This window comes from Elephas maximus, chromosome 8 (genome assembly GCF_024166365.1).
Source record: "Elephas maximus indicus isolate mEleMax1 chromosome 8, mEleMax1 primary haplotype, whole genome shotgun sequence".
NCBI lineage: Eukaryota > Metazoa > Chordata > Mammalia > Proboscidea > Elephantidae > Elephas > Elephas maximus.
The window spans coordinates 128,701,070-128,717,364 of NC_064826.1; the positions used below are offsets into that span (position 1 = coordinate 128,701,070).

The 16,295-nt window shown below is 41.8% G+C and overlaps 1 protein-coding gene across 4 annotated transcripts in view; it reads right to left on the minus strand.

The window, feature by feature from the left end:
* NRG3 (neuregulin 3) overlaps positions 1–16,295 on the minus strand; it is a 1,476,607-nt gene that overhangs the window by 330,626 nt on the left and 1,129,686 nt on the right. For all 4 annotated transcript variants that reach the window (XM_049893610.1, XM_049893611.1, XM_049893609.1 and 1 more), the window contains exon 3: positions 8,696–8,769. In XM_049893610.1, the coding sequence (XP_049749567.1) occupies positions 8,696–8,769 (74 nt within the window). The remainder of the gene's footprint in view (positions 1–8,695; positions 8,770–16,295) is intronic.

Sequence of the window (16,295 nt, forward strand, 5' to 3'; positions counted from 1 at the left end):
AAAAAAAAAATGTATAAGTGTGCATGTGTATGATAAATAATAATGATTATACATATAATGAATTTAATAGGAAAATTAGTTAAATATGCATTTGATTTCATGGGGAAAAAAGACCAAGTATTAATGCTTATGACTTATTTTAAAAAATGATAGATTTGACAATAAAAAAAATATTCTGTATGTTTCAAAAAACTCCATAAATAATAAATCAAAGACCAACCTGGAAAAATTTCAACATATATGATAGAGAATAGTTTGTTATACTCAAAACAACAAGCTCTTGTAAATAAGACAACAATTAAAACATTTGAAAGTAAGCAAAATTAAAAATTCACAAAAGTAGAAATGAAAATGGCCAATAAACAAATGAAATAATTATTTTATATTGTTGGCAATCAAATAAATTAAAACATTGATTTAATTTCCCCATAAAGTTAACAATTAAAAAAAATATTTCCTAGTACTGATAAATGAAAAAGTGAAAGCAACTTTCTCATACTATGACAATGAAATTGAAAATTGATATAACCCTCCTGAAGGAAAAAGTTACCAAAATCTATCAACAGTCTAAAAATGCATCCTAAAGAAATAATCTAAAGGTATCTAAAGGTATAGAAACTTATATATAATGCTGTGATGGTTGATTTTATGTGTCGCCTTGGCTAGACTATAGTTCCCAGTGGTTGGCCAACAGTAGTGTAGTTGCTTTTCCATAATGTGATGTAATCACTTTCCATAAAGCTATCTAATGTAATAAAATCTATTAATCAGTTGAAAGAGGTGTTTCTTTAGGGTGTGTTCTATCTTCACATTATAAGTAGGTATTTTGGCATACTTGCTCTCTCCAGTCTGAACTTTTAAAAATCTTTTTATTCATTTATTTACCTATGGCTCTTGGGACAAAAGTCTGCAAGAGTCTATAAAGCCTGCTGACTGACATATGGATTTTGGATTTACCAGACCCCACAATCTCATGAGCCAATCACTTGAAGTAAATCCATATTTACCTACTGATCTATCGATTTGTTGATCTATCTGTTCATCTATCTATCTGTCTATCTATCATCTATCATCTCTCTCTCTCTACCTACCTACCTATCTCTCTACCTACCTACCTACCTACCTATCTATCTACCACCTACCTACCTACAAAAATATCACTGGTTTTCTTTCTCTAGAGAACCCTAAGACAAATGCCAATCACTGACTTATGAAAAATTGGAAACACACTAAGTGCCCCACTATAGAAAATTAATTAAATAATTTATGTTATGTCATCATAATGTTATATTCTTTAAAGCTTAATTTAAAAGAAGATAAGATTACATAATGATATGGGAAAAGCCTTCTAATATATCAGGTGGAGAAATGACCCCCCATAGAGATATGCAACACGGTCGTGGGAAGGGAAATTCAATTAACAAACTAGACGAAGAGAAGTAGATTCACGAGGGCGCAAAGCATAAACCAGCCACTACTGCCTCCTGGTCTGTTAATCTATATTGAAGTGGGGGCGGGGGGTCCTTCCAAACTGGAATCTGGTTAGAATACTCAAGTCTTTTACATTATTCTTCTGTCCAGTAGCCACAAAAATAAAATTGTGCTTATCAGAATGAATTCATATGTAAACTATTAACTCCTTTCCCCATTTCCCTAACCTTCAACAAGAAGGAGTAACAGAATTATCAGTTTCTCACCATGCCGCTAAAAAAAAAAAAAAAATAGGAATCATATTCTATCAGGTGTATCAGGGCTATGGAATTTGCATATATTTGATGTTAATATCTTCAAGTCTACTTTTTTAAGTGGTAGAAAACACCAAACTTAACAATGGTGCACACAAATGCACGCCATTTCTAGAACACTAAGAAAATAAAAATATTTACACAGAAGAATATAAAAGCTTTCCATGATCACATTCGTTCACAGATAACCATTAATAATTACTTTAGGGCAAATCATCCCAGTGTTTCTATACCTTTTGTGTGGAATATGTAGGCATCTCTTTCAAGCAGTACATTGAGAGCAGGGCTCATATGACTGGATGGAAGCACCACCATCCTTACTCCTTGGCTCTGCTCTGGCTCCCCAGCTTGCTAACTGTCACCCATCCCCTGGACCTGGCTTCTTGGAGGTCTCTCCATAAGGAAGATGATGGGATGGGGAGAGGTGGTTCTTGGGCAGATCTTACGACAGCTCCCAGAGCTCATTCATGTGGCCCACACATAGTGCACTAGATGACTAAGATACTGGATAACAGATAATGAGATGTGAGGCAAATCACCACATGCAGAATTTATAAAGGAAATAATCAAATCATTTAGAACCCTCCCATCACTCTTGATGTTTGTTGCTGCACCCTATGCCATTGAGTCGAATCCAACTCATAGTGACCCTATAGTTTGAAAATATAAAGGAAAGGAGAATTTTGGGTGACAGAGCCACGCTGTGTCCTGGAAGTCTGGGGGCAGAAGGAAGCACTGGATGGGCTGCAGTGCACTAGGTTAAGCAACTTGCTCAAGTCAAACTATTCATAAAATTTTGAATGAATGAGTGAATGAAAACTTATTTCAGTTGCTTGAGGCACTGTATCCTTTGGAATCTATAATTCAATTTAAATAAGGCTTTATTATGATAGGAAACCCTGGTGGTGTAGTGGTTAAGTGCTACGGCTACTAACCAAAGGGTCGGCAGATAGAATCTGCCAGGCACTCCTTGGAAACTCTATGGGGCAGTTCTACTCTGTCCTATAGGGTTGCTATGAGTCAGAATCGACTGGACGGCACTGGGTTTGGCTTTGGTTATTATGATAAACCTGTTGCCATCGAGTCAATTCCCACTCATTGTGACCCTGTAGAGTTTATGATAACATGCTTAATTATTATCGTTTGGACCCACAGCCTGTTGTATATTATAGGTGCTTAACCACCTGGGGGAATGAATGAATGAGTAGATATATTATCTCAGTCATGCATTTGACCATACTTCTGAATGGTTTGCATGGATAGTCTGACTCTATTTCTTCTTTTAAATAGGATGCCCAGGGGATCCTCCTACAGATTAAGAACTCAGGCTCAGTTGTATTGTGACTTGCCCAAGGCCACACTGTGAAATATAGGTGCTCACAGGACTGGAACCAAGACCCTTTGATTCCTAATTCAGAGTACCTTTTGGCATACCCTTCCATCCGATTGTTGACATGTTGAACACATGGTTCTATTTATCACACAAAATCGAGAAAGGCAAGATGCAGGCATGCAGAAGCCCTGTGGGAATACTCTTCAAGGACATCTTCTGTGTCTGCTTAGCAAAGGCCTGCCTGTGCTCCCGGAACCCATGATGCTTCTTCGAGGCCATTCTCAAATTTCTTTCTCCCTCAAGGTGCCAGGCATGGCAAGGGGGCTCTGCTCTGCCATGAGCTGGGCTATTTGGGCTCTGGGGATTCTGATTCAGTGGGGTACCTGGTACGCAAGGATTCGGTGGGCTATCTGGTACACAGGGAGGAGGCACTCTCAGGTCTGTGGAGTTGTCCCTGTCAACGGCTGGACATGCGGCCACTTCTCTTGGGCTGGAACCACAAGCTATGGTAGATTTATTTTTCTGGACTCAGGACCTGATTATTATGGAAAGTTGGGGGTCACAAGCCCAGTTTGGGTGATGAGAAGTTTAATTCCGTGTCTTTTCACTAACCTTCTTCTGAACCACAGCCAGGCCAGGCTCCTGGCATCAGGCATCTCTGAGCGAACCCTGAGGACAGAGGCTGGGTTGTAAGATTCAAAGGAATCAAACTGTGGATGGAATTCAGCACATCTGGGGTAGTGCTGGAAGTCATCCTCCATCCACACCTGCCTGACACTAGATGACTCAATAGGGTCTGTTGTTCAATCTGAGTCAAAGCTTGGGCTACAGACTCACCACCTGCCACCACAGCTGTGGGTGCTGGGCAGCAGGCGCTGATGTCACAGGAGGGCTGGTGGAAACAGCTGTGTTTGAGGAGGAAGACCCCTATGCATCTTCCCCACCCAGCCCAATTTTGATTCTCCCTGGATCCATTTTCTGGGCCCTTCTCAGGCTCCCGCTGGCCAGTGACGATTCCAGGCTCTTGGTGAGAACCCAGGTTGGCTTGTGCTCATACTCTTGCCTAGGTGAGAGGGCAGTCTCAGGGAAGCATCCACCCAATCTGTGGCTAGCTCAAGGCTCACAGAATCCATCCAGCTCTGTTCATGGGTGAGGATGGTGGCTGTCCTGGGCAGGTGTGTTGAGTCAGAGAAAACAGGATGGGGTTTCCTAGCCGATTTGGCACTGGTGGGGCCAAGGGCGGTTCTGAGGGCTAGCAGAGAGGAAGTGGGGTAGAGACGGGCCCTTTCAGGTATTGTGCTGCATTGGCTGTTCCTGGCTCCCCCACAGAAGGTCACCCCCTAGGGCCTGACCTATGCCCCATCCTCATCCTCTCACTGGCTCCATCTGGACCCTGCTTTCCATCCAACCTTTGGCCTGAATGGGACTCACAGCACACTGAATCCACTTGCGACTAACCCAACTGTTCCTGCACTAGATATTTTTTCAAAAACTGACACCTAAGCATATTTTAAGTTTCTTTCTTGTGTGTCTGCCTGAGTGGAATTAACTACAAGTTTATTTGAAAAAAATAAATAAAAGGCTTTTTTGGGATAGCAGGTCTGAGATGCTGCCAGGGGCCAGGGTGCAAACACTAGTCACAGCAGCAGGGAGCCTCCTGCAGAGATGCTGTTGCCTTATTTCCTCAAATGCATGCAATTTGTGGTTTTATTTATTTTTTTTATAAAGTTTTATAAATATTCACAAAGGCATACATTTCTGATCAATGCTGCAGAGCCTTGGGGAGAACAAACCAGCGGACACTTCTAACTCCCTGCTTAAGGAGGCTTCCCTAAGTGGAAGCATGCATGGCAGGGGCGGGGGGCGGGTGGCAGAAAGGATGGGGAGGCGGCAGAGGTGGGGATAAGAGAGAATGAAAAGTAGAGGGACGGTGTTGGAAAGGCACTGATTTCCTGAGCACAGACTCATTTCAAAGATATCATAAGCAGCAAATTAAACAATCCTTCAGCAAGAATTTTGACAGAGAAATTTCATTAGGGATTTAAATCTCTGTGGAAGCTCAAGTTGCTGCATTAAGATATGAAAATTGTGCAAATGTTGCTCCTTAGCATAATGTTTTTTGCAGGTCATTGAGTTTCAGTCGATGAAATTTAGAGTGATGAGTGTCACACTGAAAGTTACTGGAGAAGGGAGGGTTACGAAGGCAGGAGGGAGCCAGCCCTGCAGTTGGGAGCTCAGGCCCGAGAGTCATCTGGATGGAAGCAAAGCTCCAGTGCCAGCTAGCTGTGTGACCTTGAGCAGACTTATTTACCACCCCTGAGGTCTACTTTCCTTGTCTATAAGATGCGGGCAATTGCTAATGAAATCATCGAGGCAGAGCCCTTTGGCACATGCCTGGCACGTGTACAGTCTGAACACACGTGTGCATGACGGTGCTGATGAGTAAGGGAGGATTAACTTGTGTCTGGCACTAAGTCCTTGCCAGACTCTGTGACAGGTGTGTTTAAGGGTTACTATTGCCAGTGCTCAGACGTGAAACCTAAGGCCTGAGGGCCAAATAAATCTGCCGAGCTCACAAAAGGGGTAAATGTTGCCCTGGAACCTTCCCCGTGTTTATGGTTGTTTTTCCCCCTCACTAGTATTTGGGGCCACAGGGTCTTCATCCTGTTTTGCACACCTTGGTGCACAAGGAAGATTTCAGGCGCAGCATCACACCTTTGTATTCTCAGAGGAGTTCCTGGGTGGTACAAACAATTAACACATTCAGCTGCTAACCAAAGGTGGCAGTTCAAGTCTACCCAGAGGCACCTAGAAAGAAAGGCCTTGCAATCTATTTCAGAAAATTGAGCCATTGAAAACCCTATGGGTCACAGTTATACTCTGACTCACATGGGGTCACCCTGAGTCAGAATTGACACCATGTCAGCTGGTACTAGGTATCCCTAGAGTCTGGCCAATTAGATAGCCCCTGGTAGAATCCACCAGCTGCTCCTTGGAAACCCTATGGAGCAATTCTACTCTGTCCTGTAGGGTCACTATGAGTCAGAAGTTACTTGATGGCAATTTTTTTTTTTTTTTTTTGGTGTAGTTGCTCAGAAGCTATTTGTGGAATGAATTAATGATTGCATAAATGAATGAATGCATGAATAATTGAATGAAAATGTCTTTTCCATTTACATTGTGCCTCAGGGTCTATTCCACTGGTTTATCAATGCTTATTTTGTTTTACTAGTTCAAGGCATTTTGACATTTTGGCTTACATAACGGTGTGCCATTTTATAAAAAACAGGAGACAAAATTCATAGAATTCCACAACCCAAATACTCAAAGTCCCCTTTTAACATTTTAATATATTTCTTCTCCCCTTTTGGGCCAAAGGATATTCCTTTTGCAATATTAAATAAGAATAATATTTTGTCTTGCTTGTTCTTTTACTTAATCATTTCACCCAGCTATCATTCTGATGGCTATTTAATATTACATACTCTAGTTTCTAGTTTTTTTTACTAGATGTACTGTATGATATTTTACTTAAACATTATCTTGTGTTGGTTATGTAGAATGCAGTTATGATTTTAAAATTATAAAAATTGCTTCACTAAATATTTTTATACATATTAGACCTGTATTTTCAGTATTAGGGACTCATGGGTTTATTTTTCTCTGAAGAGCAAAACAGTTGTGGCAGGGCTCTTGCTCAGCTTTGACAGCAATGGACTATGGTATAGCTGGATGGAAAGGATTTGGGTTCCATAAAGACAGCCTATCCTACCCACTTTGTACCATGTTCACAGCCTTGCTCAGTACACTGTGCTTGATAGATATTTCATAGCTGTATGTGAAAAGAAGGAAGGGAGGGAGAGAAAAAGGAGAAAGGGAAGAAAATAAAGTAATGAAGAGATAAAAAAGGAAAGAAAGAAGAGAAGGACTAGAAGGAGGAAAGAAAAAAAAAACAAAGAGGGATACTAGATACATCAGGCAAAGATGAAGAGAGAAAGAACAAACAAAGGAAAGAAGGAGGGAAGGAGAGAGAAAGAGAGAGGGAAGAAATAACGGAAGGAAGAGAGGAGGGAAGGAAAACTGATAAGCCCATTCTTCTATGTAAGCTACCTAATATTCCAAATGCATGTCTCTAACCACAACCACAGCTAGCCTTTCAGACTTGACAAGGGCCCTGAGGCGCAGGAGAAACAGATAGAATCCCTCCTGTAGAAACCCCCTGCCTGGGTCATCTCCAGGGAATAACACCTCACAACCCAGAGACCAGAGATGTCCTTGGCTGCGTTGGCCACTTGCTTTTCAACAAGAACTAAATTTGTAAAGAACACAGTAGTTAATCCCCTGACAAAATAAAACACTATTAAATTAAAAAAGGACAAGGCTTTCCTTTTTAAGAAATTTTGCATTTACCTGGGGAAATGTAGCTAGAAAGTCAGAGGAAAACAAAAACAAGTTTTGGAAGGATTTTGAAGAGTGGCTGAATATGTTCATTATGCCGCAACACGCATATCCACTGGAAGACCAGGTAACTGCTGGTGGTAGTCAACTTCAAAAAAAATTTTGCTAAAGTTTGTGTTATGCATGGTTAATACTCGGAAAAGCATAACATGGCCTTTAGGATCTGGAAATGCATGTCATTATCCTCACTAAATTGCTGAATCAATAAAAATTCCCTTTCTGCAGCAGTGATTCAATGGTAGCAGCCACTGGAAGCAGAAAATGATTCACAGGTGAAAATTTCATATCTGAGCAAAACTGGACATATTAGTATAGTAACTTACTTTTACCATAGAGAAACAGAAATTAATAATAAACAGTATTTCTTAGTAACAAATTGCCTTCTTTCATAAATGGATAAAAAATAATTTTTCATTAGTACAGTAGTGGCTGATATGCAAATAGTGTTGCTAAAATGGGTTTTTCAGGGTTTATTTGGAAACTATGTATGTAATTTTATATGCATATTTTCTTACTTCAGTCAGACAAAGGTAGGTAAGTTCAATATTATTATAAACTATAAACCAGAGGGGAAGAACCAATAAACCAAACCCAAGCCCACTGCCACCAAGTCCATTCCGACTCATAGCAACCCTATGGGACAGAGTAGAACTGCCCCACAGGGTTTCCAAGGCTATAAATCTTTACAGAAACAGACTGTCATATATTTCTCTCAAGGAGCAGCTGGTGGGTTACAACAACCTACCTTCTGGTTAGCAGCTGAGTGCTTAACCGCTGTGCCACCAGGGCTCGCTTGAAAAACAAATACTGTAATTTCAATAACTTTTTTTTGGTAAATAATTGGTTCTTTTATCCTTGTTTTCTTAGTGCAGGTGGGGTCACATGGCCTGAGAGCCCCAGGAGCAGGGCTTGCTGGTACCCTAGCCATCAGTAAGAAGGGAGCTGAATCTCAAGGCCAGGCCCCATCAAGAGAGACCTAGGACTGAGCTGGTTCTGAGCGAACTTTGAACACGAACAACTGGCCCAGCTTCCATCCTGGCCGACTTTCAGACACACACTGCGAAAATACAGCCTTCAGCTGCGATAACAACTGTGGCTCGGAGTAAGGGCTGCCTAGATGCTGTGTTAGAAGGAGGAAGAAGAAAAACGCTTGACCTACTTGGATCTGAAAGGATAGAATCTGTTTTCGGCAGAAATTGATCGCAACGGACTCCTTGGTAGCCTTCTTTGCACCTGAGAAAGAAGACAAACGACAAACATAGGTATGTGTTTCTGAAAGACTCGTTTCAAGTTCTCAAAAATAAAATAGGCACCAGTTACGTCAGAGTGAGAGCAGCACATTTATGCTTCTGTGATACCACAGTGGGCCCTCGCTGTTTCTCATGTTGACAGACACACTCCGTATTTCTGATTTAAAAAAAACACAGGTTTGTTTTTATAGCTTTACATGTTGTATCCAGCCAACACAGTGCATAACATTTTAACATGCCCCTCCGAGCAGTCTCCACAATGGGCATCCTAACATAGTTTCGAATCCAGTTGTATTTTTCTTAATACAATGCCCTGGTGTCTAAAAGGCTGCAAATGACCTTGCCTCATATTGCAACAGCTGTTTTCTAAAATATGCATTTTCCAAGGCAATTGATCAGTTACAGGTTTTTGACTACTATTAGGTTGTGCTTTATTAGGTCATCCCTTTGCTAATTTTACTTAGTTCTTCTTCAAGTAAGCATCGCTTAACAACCTGGCTAAAAACAACAGTGTTTTATCTGGCAAGATCTGAAAGGCATCTCTCTGTGTGCATGGTCTCTGTGCATTTTCTCTACATTGGCATTTTTCTCTCCTAATTTTTCTCTTTTATATTCAGCAAACATGCCCAAAGTGTCTGCTTTCTGCCAGCCATTGCAAGAGGCAACTTTCCTGAGGCAGGCACAACATGGAAGCCAGGCATCTGCCTGGAAGCGCTGGCAGTGAAGCATGGCCACTCTGCTCTGCCAGTCCCCTGTGGAGAATTCACAGTTTGCTCAGTCAGGGCTGGTTGGTGCCTCAGACAGCGGGGCTTATCAGCTGAGGGCTCAAGGAACAAACACAGCCGAAGCCCCAGCTGCCTGCCTCTGGACAGCCTCTCTAAGGGGGAGGTGGCATTTAGTGGTCTGCTTGGCACTTAATCGGTCGTGCTCCAGTGAAGCAGGGAGTGTCCGTTGTTGCTGGAGGGATGAATCTGCCCTGCTTACAGAGGAGAAGATTCTGCTGTGGCTTAAACGTCAGATTTCAGGAACAATCCTCTGGTTGTTAGAGATCTATGAAATTGATAAAGGACAGTGGTGGGGCCGTGGGTCCTAGAATGTGCTTTGTTTTCTGAGTGTAATAAACTATTAGATAAGACCTATTGCCAACGCAGCAGCAACATTGCAAAGCATCCAGGCAATTTTCCCACCTTTCGTTGGGAGCCAAACTGGAATTCAGGTAATCAGGCTGTTCTCTCCAGCACCTTTTTAAGCCTGGTACTCCGCAGTACATTTGGCAATTCTCACAGATGGAGGACAAAGAGCTCTGAAAGATGGATACTTCAGAGACCCAGCAGCTATTGAAAGAATTTGTTTAAACAACCATATACTTTCATAACCTTTTTTAATTCATTATTTTTCACTTGAAATAAAGTAGGCATATCACTGCAAAAACCCAGGAAATACTTAGGAACCAAACATTTTTGATGAGGAATTAAATTCCTGTTTTCTGAAGAGCTGCCTCCTTGTTTGTGGTGTGCCTTAGGCAGAATTACCTCTACCATGTTTCACTGTTGTTACATGCCATCAACTCAGTCCCAACGGACTCATAGTGACCTTACGTGCAAAAGAATGAAATACTGCCGGATCCTGCACCATCCTTACAATCCTTGTTATGCTTGAGCCCATTGTTGCAGCCACTGTGTCAATCCATCTCACTGAGGGTCTTCCTCTCTTTCGCTGACCCTCTGCTTCACCAAACATGATGTCCTTCTTCAGGGACTGGCCTCTCCTGACAACATATCCACAGTATGTTTGCCTCACATGCATCGCTACCACAATGCTTTAATTTTCATGTTCTCACATGATGAGCTATGTCCTAGGCATGAGCTATGGAGTGCACTGACTTTTGGGCAGTATTTCTTTTGGGAGATTTTAAGGATGCTTTGCTCTTTGTATTTTTATTTAACATGGAAATGGTATCCTAGGGAGAGAGCTACATTTAAGGGATAGTATTTTTTTGGTTTTGTTTTGCTTTTTAAGGGTGCTTAGTTACTTTAAATGCATTATTTCATTTGAGTATGGAAAAGGAAATCAGGAAAGAATGTTTTAATTCTTTCCCGTCATAAACTGATCTTCCACAAGTAGGATCCCACTCCAAGTGTTCAGGTCTCCTGGGGTATCAGCCAGTCGAGCCCCTTCATGCTGGCTTCACACCCATGTGCTGCAGTGGACGCACTGTGACAGTGTCACTGGACCCTGCCTGTGCTGCGAAGCCCATCAGAAGTCGGCTGTGCTATGGGTGTGAGCAAGCCCTGTGTCTTTGGTAAGGAGGCACAAGCCACTGCTAATTGGCATGGGATATGGGGTTCAAGAATGACAAATTAAAACATCCATTTAAAAATCAGTTATTTATCACCTTGATAAGCTCATACACACCCAAATGTGAAAACGAAATATTGCCAGCAGCTAATGCCAATGTGGTAGATTGAATTTTTAACAATATTAAAGACAATAAGCAAAACATGAAAAAAAGTTTTAAAATGTACATCTGTTGTACACACAGTGTTTGGCTAAGTGTCTGACACTATGATAAGCACATCTTTTGAGAAACACCATTAGATTGTGTGGTGAAATTCCTTCTTTTATGTGGTTGTTTGCCTTTGGGGGGAAAAAAATCAAAACAGCTTGGGAGGTTTATCCCCTAAGCCCTGAGGAGTTGTTACAGTTGCCCTAATTCTTTTGGAGATGCTTGGTAATTTTGTGCAGGGAAGAAGCCAGTCCGCACTGACAGAAAATGTCAGTTATTATGCAAATAAGTGTAGCCCCTTGTGGTCCAGCAAGGGGATTAGTCAGTTTAGTCCAGCGAGGGAATTGTTCAGTTATTTGCCAATAGCAGCTGGAAAATCCACTCAATAAAATTGAACCACTTGCCTATATATAAGGGGCCAACCCAACAGAGATTGTCAGAGGCAAGGAGAGAAGACAGAAGAAGCAGAGAGAGAGAAAAAGAGAGAGAGCTGAGTGCCTACGGGAAGAAAATTTGCCAGTGGAAGTAAAGACGTTATAATACCAGTCCAGGGCTGTAACACCAAAGATGGCTACAGGCCCTGAGAGAGAGAGCCCAGCAGTGTCCATGGCTGAAAGGTGGCGTGCAAGGCCAAGAGGAAGCCTGAACAACGGACGGGCAAGAAGAAATGTACAAGGCCAAGAAGGGGCACGTTCTGAGGGGTCACGCACAGGCAAGGGAGAGCTGAGAGCTGTCCTGCACTGAAGAAGGGAGGGATATGCTCTTCATTGTGGGGGAGACTTCCAGGCCTTGCCTGTGTGCTTCCTGACATTGGTCCTGAGTTAGCCTGTTAGTTCCAAGTTGATCCTGATCCCAAGTTGTAGCCTCCTACTTCCCTAATAAACCATATAACTGTAAGTACAGTTCATGAGTTTCGAGCAATGTTGCAGCAAATTATGGAACCCAACGGAGAGAGACGAGAGCCGAAGGGCAGGGAGTGGTCGACAGCAACCACAAGGGAGAAGGGCAGCAGCTTGGAGAAGTTGGAAACCTGGGTCAAGTTTAACCCCCGTCTCATAGGAACCAGCTTTGTGCTGATTCTTTTTAATGAAAGAATATGTTTAGATTGTGTTTCGTTTTTTGGGAGGTTTTGTTGGAAGTGAGAGTGTTTTTGTTTATTTTGTAATATTAAACTTTTTGAAAGACACAGGCATAAGAACAAGATAAATGCATATAATAGAAAAGTTTTTCTGTTTATCTTAATAAAGCATGACACATTAAAGACAATTTAAAAGTATGCACGCAATATTTAATGAATACATGTTTTAAAAAATGAGCATTTCTTTCCTTAAGCAGACTATTACATTTTTATTTTGCTATAACTCTGGACTGCTTTCAAACTGCTCAATCTATTCATAGTGTTTTTTCCCTCTCTGTTCCCTGAATTTCTTTACCATTAGAAGCCTTGTGTCCTATCAGTTATATTAAAAACTTCAATGCTCCCTGCTTGTTCGCAGGTAAGTTTGCTGGGAGCAAGCTCAGGACAGGAGGCACAGCCAGGGTTGACAGCAGTTGTGCAAAAAAAAATGGGGGGATTATTACCAGCAGTGAAAACAACTGCAAAACTACTAAGTCTGCAAGCACTAAGAGATTCTGCCTTGAAAAAGAATTTGTCTCAAATTCTGTGTTTATCTACTCTGAGGTGGAGTTGTTGCCTCTGAGACCAGTGAGTTCATGATCATGTTGTCTGTTTTGTTTATTTCCAAATTAAAAAAAGGCAGCAGTAAAGGGCAACCCTACAGCTGGCAGGGCAGATTGAAAAGACAGCGCTGGTGGGACGGCCCTAAATAAGAGAGACAGAGGCTGGGCTGTGGCAGTGAGGGACAGCTGGGACTACCCGGGCCTCACCTCTGTCTTCCTTGGCTGGTGTCAGGCCAGCCTTAACTCACCCATGCACAATGGGATGAAACGCTGCCTGGTTCTGCACCACCCCCTTGATCAGTTGCCAATCAGACCCCTGTGATCCACAGGGTCCTTACTGGCTGACTTTCAGCATGAGACCACCAGGGCTTTCTTCTTGGTCCATCTTAGTCTGGAAGCTGTGCTGAAACCTGTTCAGCATCATAGCAACCCGTAAGCCTTCACTGGCAGGCGGGTGATGGCTGCACACGAGAGGCATTGGCCAGGAATTGTACCCTGGACTCCAGCAGGGACGGCAAAATTCTACCCCTGAACCACCTTATATTAAGTCTCAGCAAAAGTCTCTCCTGGTGAGGCCTTGGGCTAAATCGCAAACCCGGGTCCTCCCTTCCTCCAAGAACAAGGCCAGCTGTCTTGTTTCAAAGGCAGACTTCACTTTTCCTCCTTCTTACATCTTTCTAGCTTTGTCCCTGCTACTATTCCTACCTGCCTCCCCTTGTCCAGCTGTACCTGAAATAATAAGTCTCCCCTTCCATCAAATTTTTCTCTCTCACATTGTCCCTGCTGAAAAGCCTAGAATGAATAGGAAGTTTTAAAAGACCATCCTTGAGGAAAAGAGATGAAGAGAAGACGACTGAGAAAGATGAGAAAACATAAAATGTACATTCTCCATCTGGAATTCAGTACTTTTTTATCTGGTGTGGGCAAGCAGAAGCAAAAAGTGTAAAACCAGGCCTGGATGTGGAGGAGCACCAGAAGAGACTTTCACAATGGGCAGGCCGTTTTCCGACGTGCCCACGGAAGTTAGCATCCTCCAACTAGCCAGGAGTGATGACTGTGGCCACAAGCCCAGGTTGCTCTTTCCAGACTATTGCCACTTCTTCTCCTACATCACACATATACCCATTTATTTCCTTTGATCTCGTTTTTAGAATACCACCTAAGTGAGAGCTAACAATGAATATTAGTAAAAGTTAAAGAACCCTCACTTTTAATCAACAGCCACTCTATACTTCCGGATTCCTCCTCAGTTTTACCCTCTTCTTTCTGTTACAAAAATAACACACAACAACAATAAAATGGTTCCATTGAGGAATTGCACTATTTTCTCATTGATTTTAATGCTTATCTATTGATTCTCTGTCATTTGCTTGTTAATGGAAGACATTATCATTGGTTCACTGCCTTCCTCTCCATTTCTACTATTGTGTTCATTTTTAGAGATATTATAAGCCCTGTAGATGACTCAGCTAACACCCAGTCTCTTAGCAACTAGTCTTCCTCATCTCCATATCATAATGACTAAGAGAGCTGGGCTAATTTTCTATTTCTCTACTTAGATTTGTGTGGATGTACTTTAGGCAAATTATTTAATATCTCTCTCCCTCAGTTTCATCCTAAGGAAAACAGAATTGCTATTAGGAAGAAGAAAAGAGAAAAAGCTCATGTAGTAATTATACACATGGTATTTGGGGCATTTTTATGCCTAGAGACCTTATACTTAGCATTTCTGCACAGGTGCATTTATAGAAAGAAATATGGAAAGGCCATAAATATGGTCAAACATTTCCTTTAATCCATGTGGAGTGCCTGGTCTGTAGAAATACTGGAGGAGTTATAAGGACATGCTTCTTTCTGGTAGGGCTGATTCTAGATGAAAAATTTTAACTAGTAGAAATGAATTACTTTTACCAGGGAAATGGTGGCAGACAACCATACGGTTTGTTTCCTGACTCTACCAACTTACACTCATAGGAAAAAATGACAATTAATTTTTGGTGTTACAGTAACAGACATTTTGCCAGTGATATACAAAACGGTCGACGTAAAGGGGCCTATTAAACTGATTTGAACAAGGAACAATCCCTCCGGGCATTCTTCTCTATGTTCTGCCGATTCTCCTCAGCCTCAATGTCACTCCTTTCCTGGGAAAAACGGGAAGATGGTCAGGTCTTTACACTTTCTACTTCAGAGGCAGCTGGGGTGTCGTGGTTTGGAGTACTGCTGCTGGCATCCTAGACCTGTTACTTACTAACTAGAGGCTTAGCCTTCTGGGCCTCTGCTTGTTTCTTCTTCTGTAAAATGGACACAATAATGACACCCATCTGCTAGAGCTGTTATTAGGAATAATTTAAAAGCTATGTTTTAGAGAAGCTTAGTTTTTGATATTCTTTGAATTTTGAAACACCACCCCAAATTTTCCAGGGAGGAAACCAAGGTATGGAAAGATGAAGTATCTCATCCCCAAATCACACGGCCCCTAGGTATTGGAACTCAATGCAAACTCAACTCAGGCTGACATTAAAGTCCTTGCTGTATCTGTGTCACCTTCTGCCATCCCTAATGGAAATTTAGTGGATACGTGAACCACTTATCTATATGCCCAGCTACCTTTACCAACAGTAGTATTTGAAAGATGATCTAAATATCATGAATTGAAGCTATGATTTATTTTAAGAGGGAAGACCTAGATTTGTAAATTACCATCCCATGCAGAAGGCAAATCATAACACAGACACCAGTCCCTGATTTAAAGGCACATTCCCTGAGCTTTATTTTAATTTAAAGTGTAATCACAAACTATGGATTAGAAGACATTTTAGGAGAATTGCTATTAAAGGATGGTAATGACATTTCTCGAATGCTGACAATTTTCCAATCACCCAGAGGATAGAGTCTCAGCGAGGCAAAGTGAACCAGGCAGCATAGGGAGTCAGGACGTAAAGGAGCTAGAATTCCGAATCAGGTCCTGACTGAGCAGAAAGTGTCGGGTGGGTGGACTGGAAACTTTTCTAGGTAAGGATATCCATCCTGGTGTTGTTGGGTCAAAAGTGTTTAGCAGTGTTGGAACAAATTCCCTTCTCCAGCCACTCATCACAGGTACTGATATCTGAGTCGGACTACGGAGAGTATTGTGACACTGATTAAAGAGTAAGCTTGTTTAGCTAAACTGAAAATTCAGTCAAGTGGTCTTATTTAAAAGGAGCACTAATAAAGGCAGCAAGACATTGAAGTTAACCAATTGGTATGAAAATTACCTACAAGACTGCCTGCAGCTACGCCTTTCCATGATCCTTAAAAATTTATGTGGAATAATTTGGAAT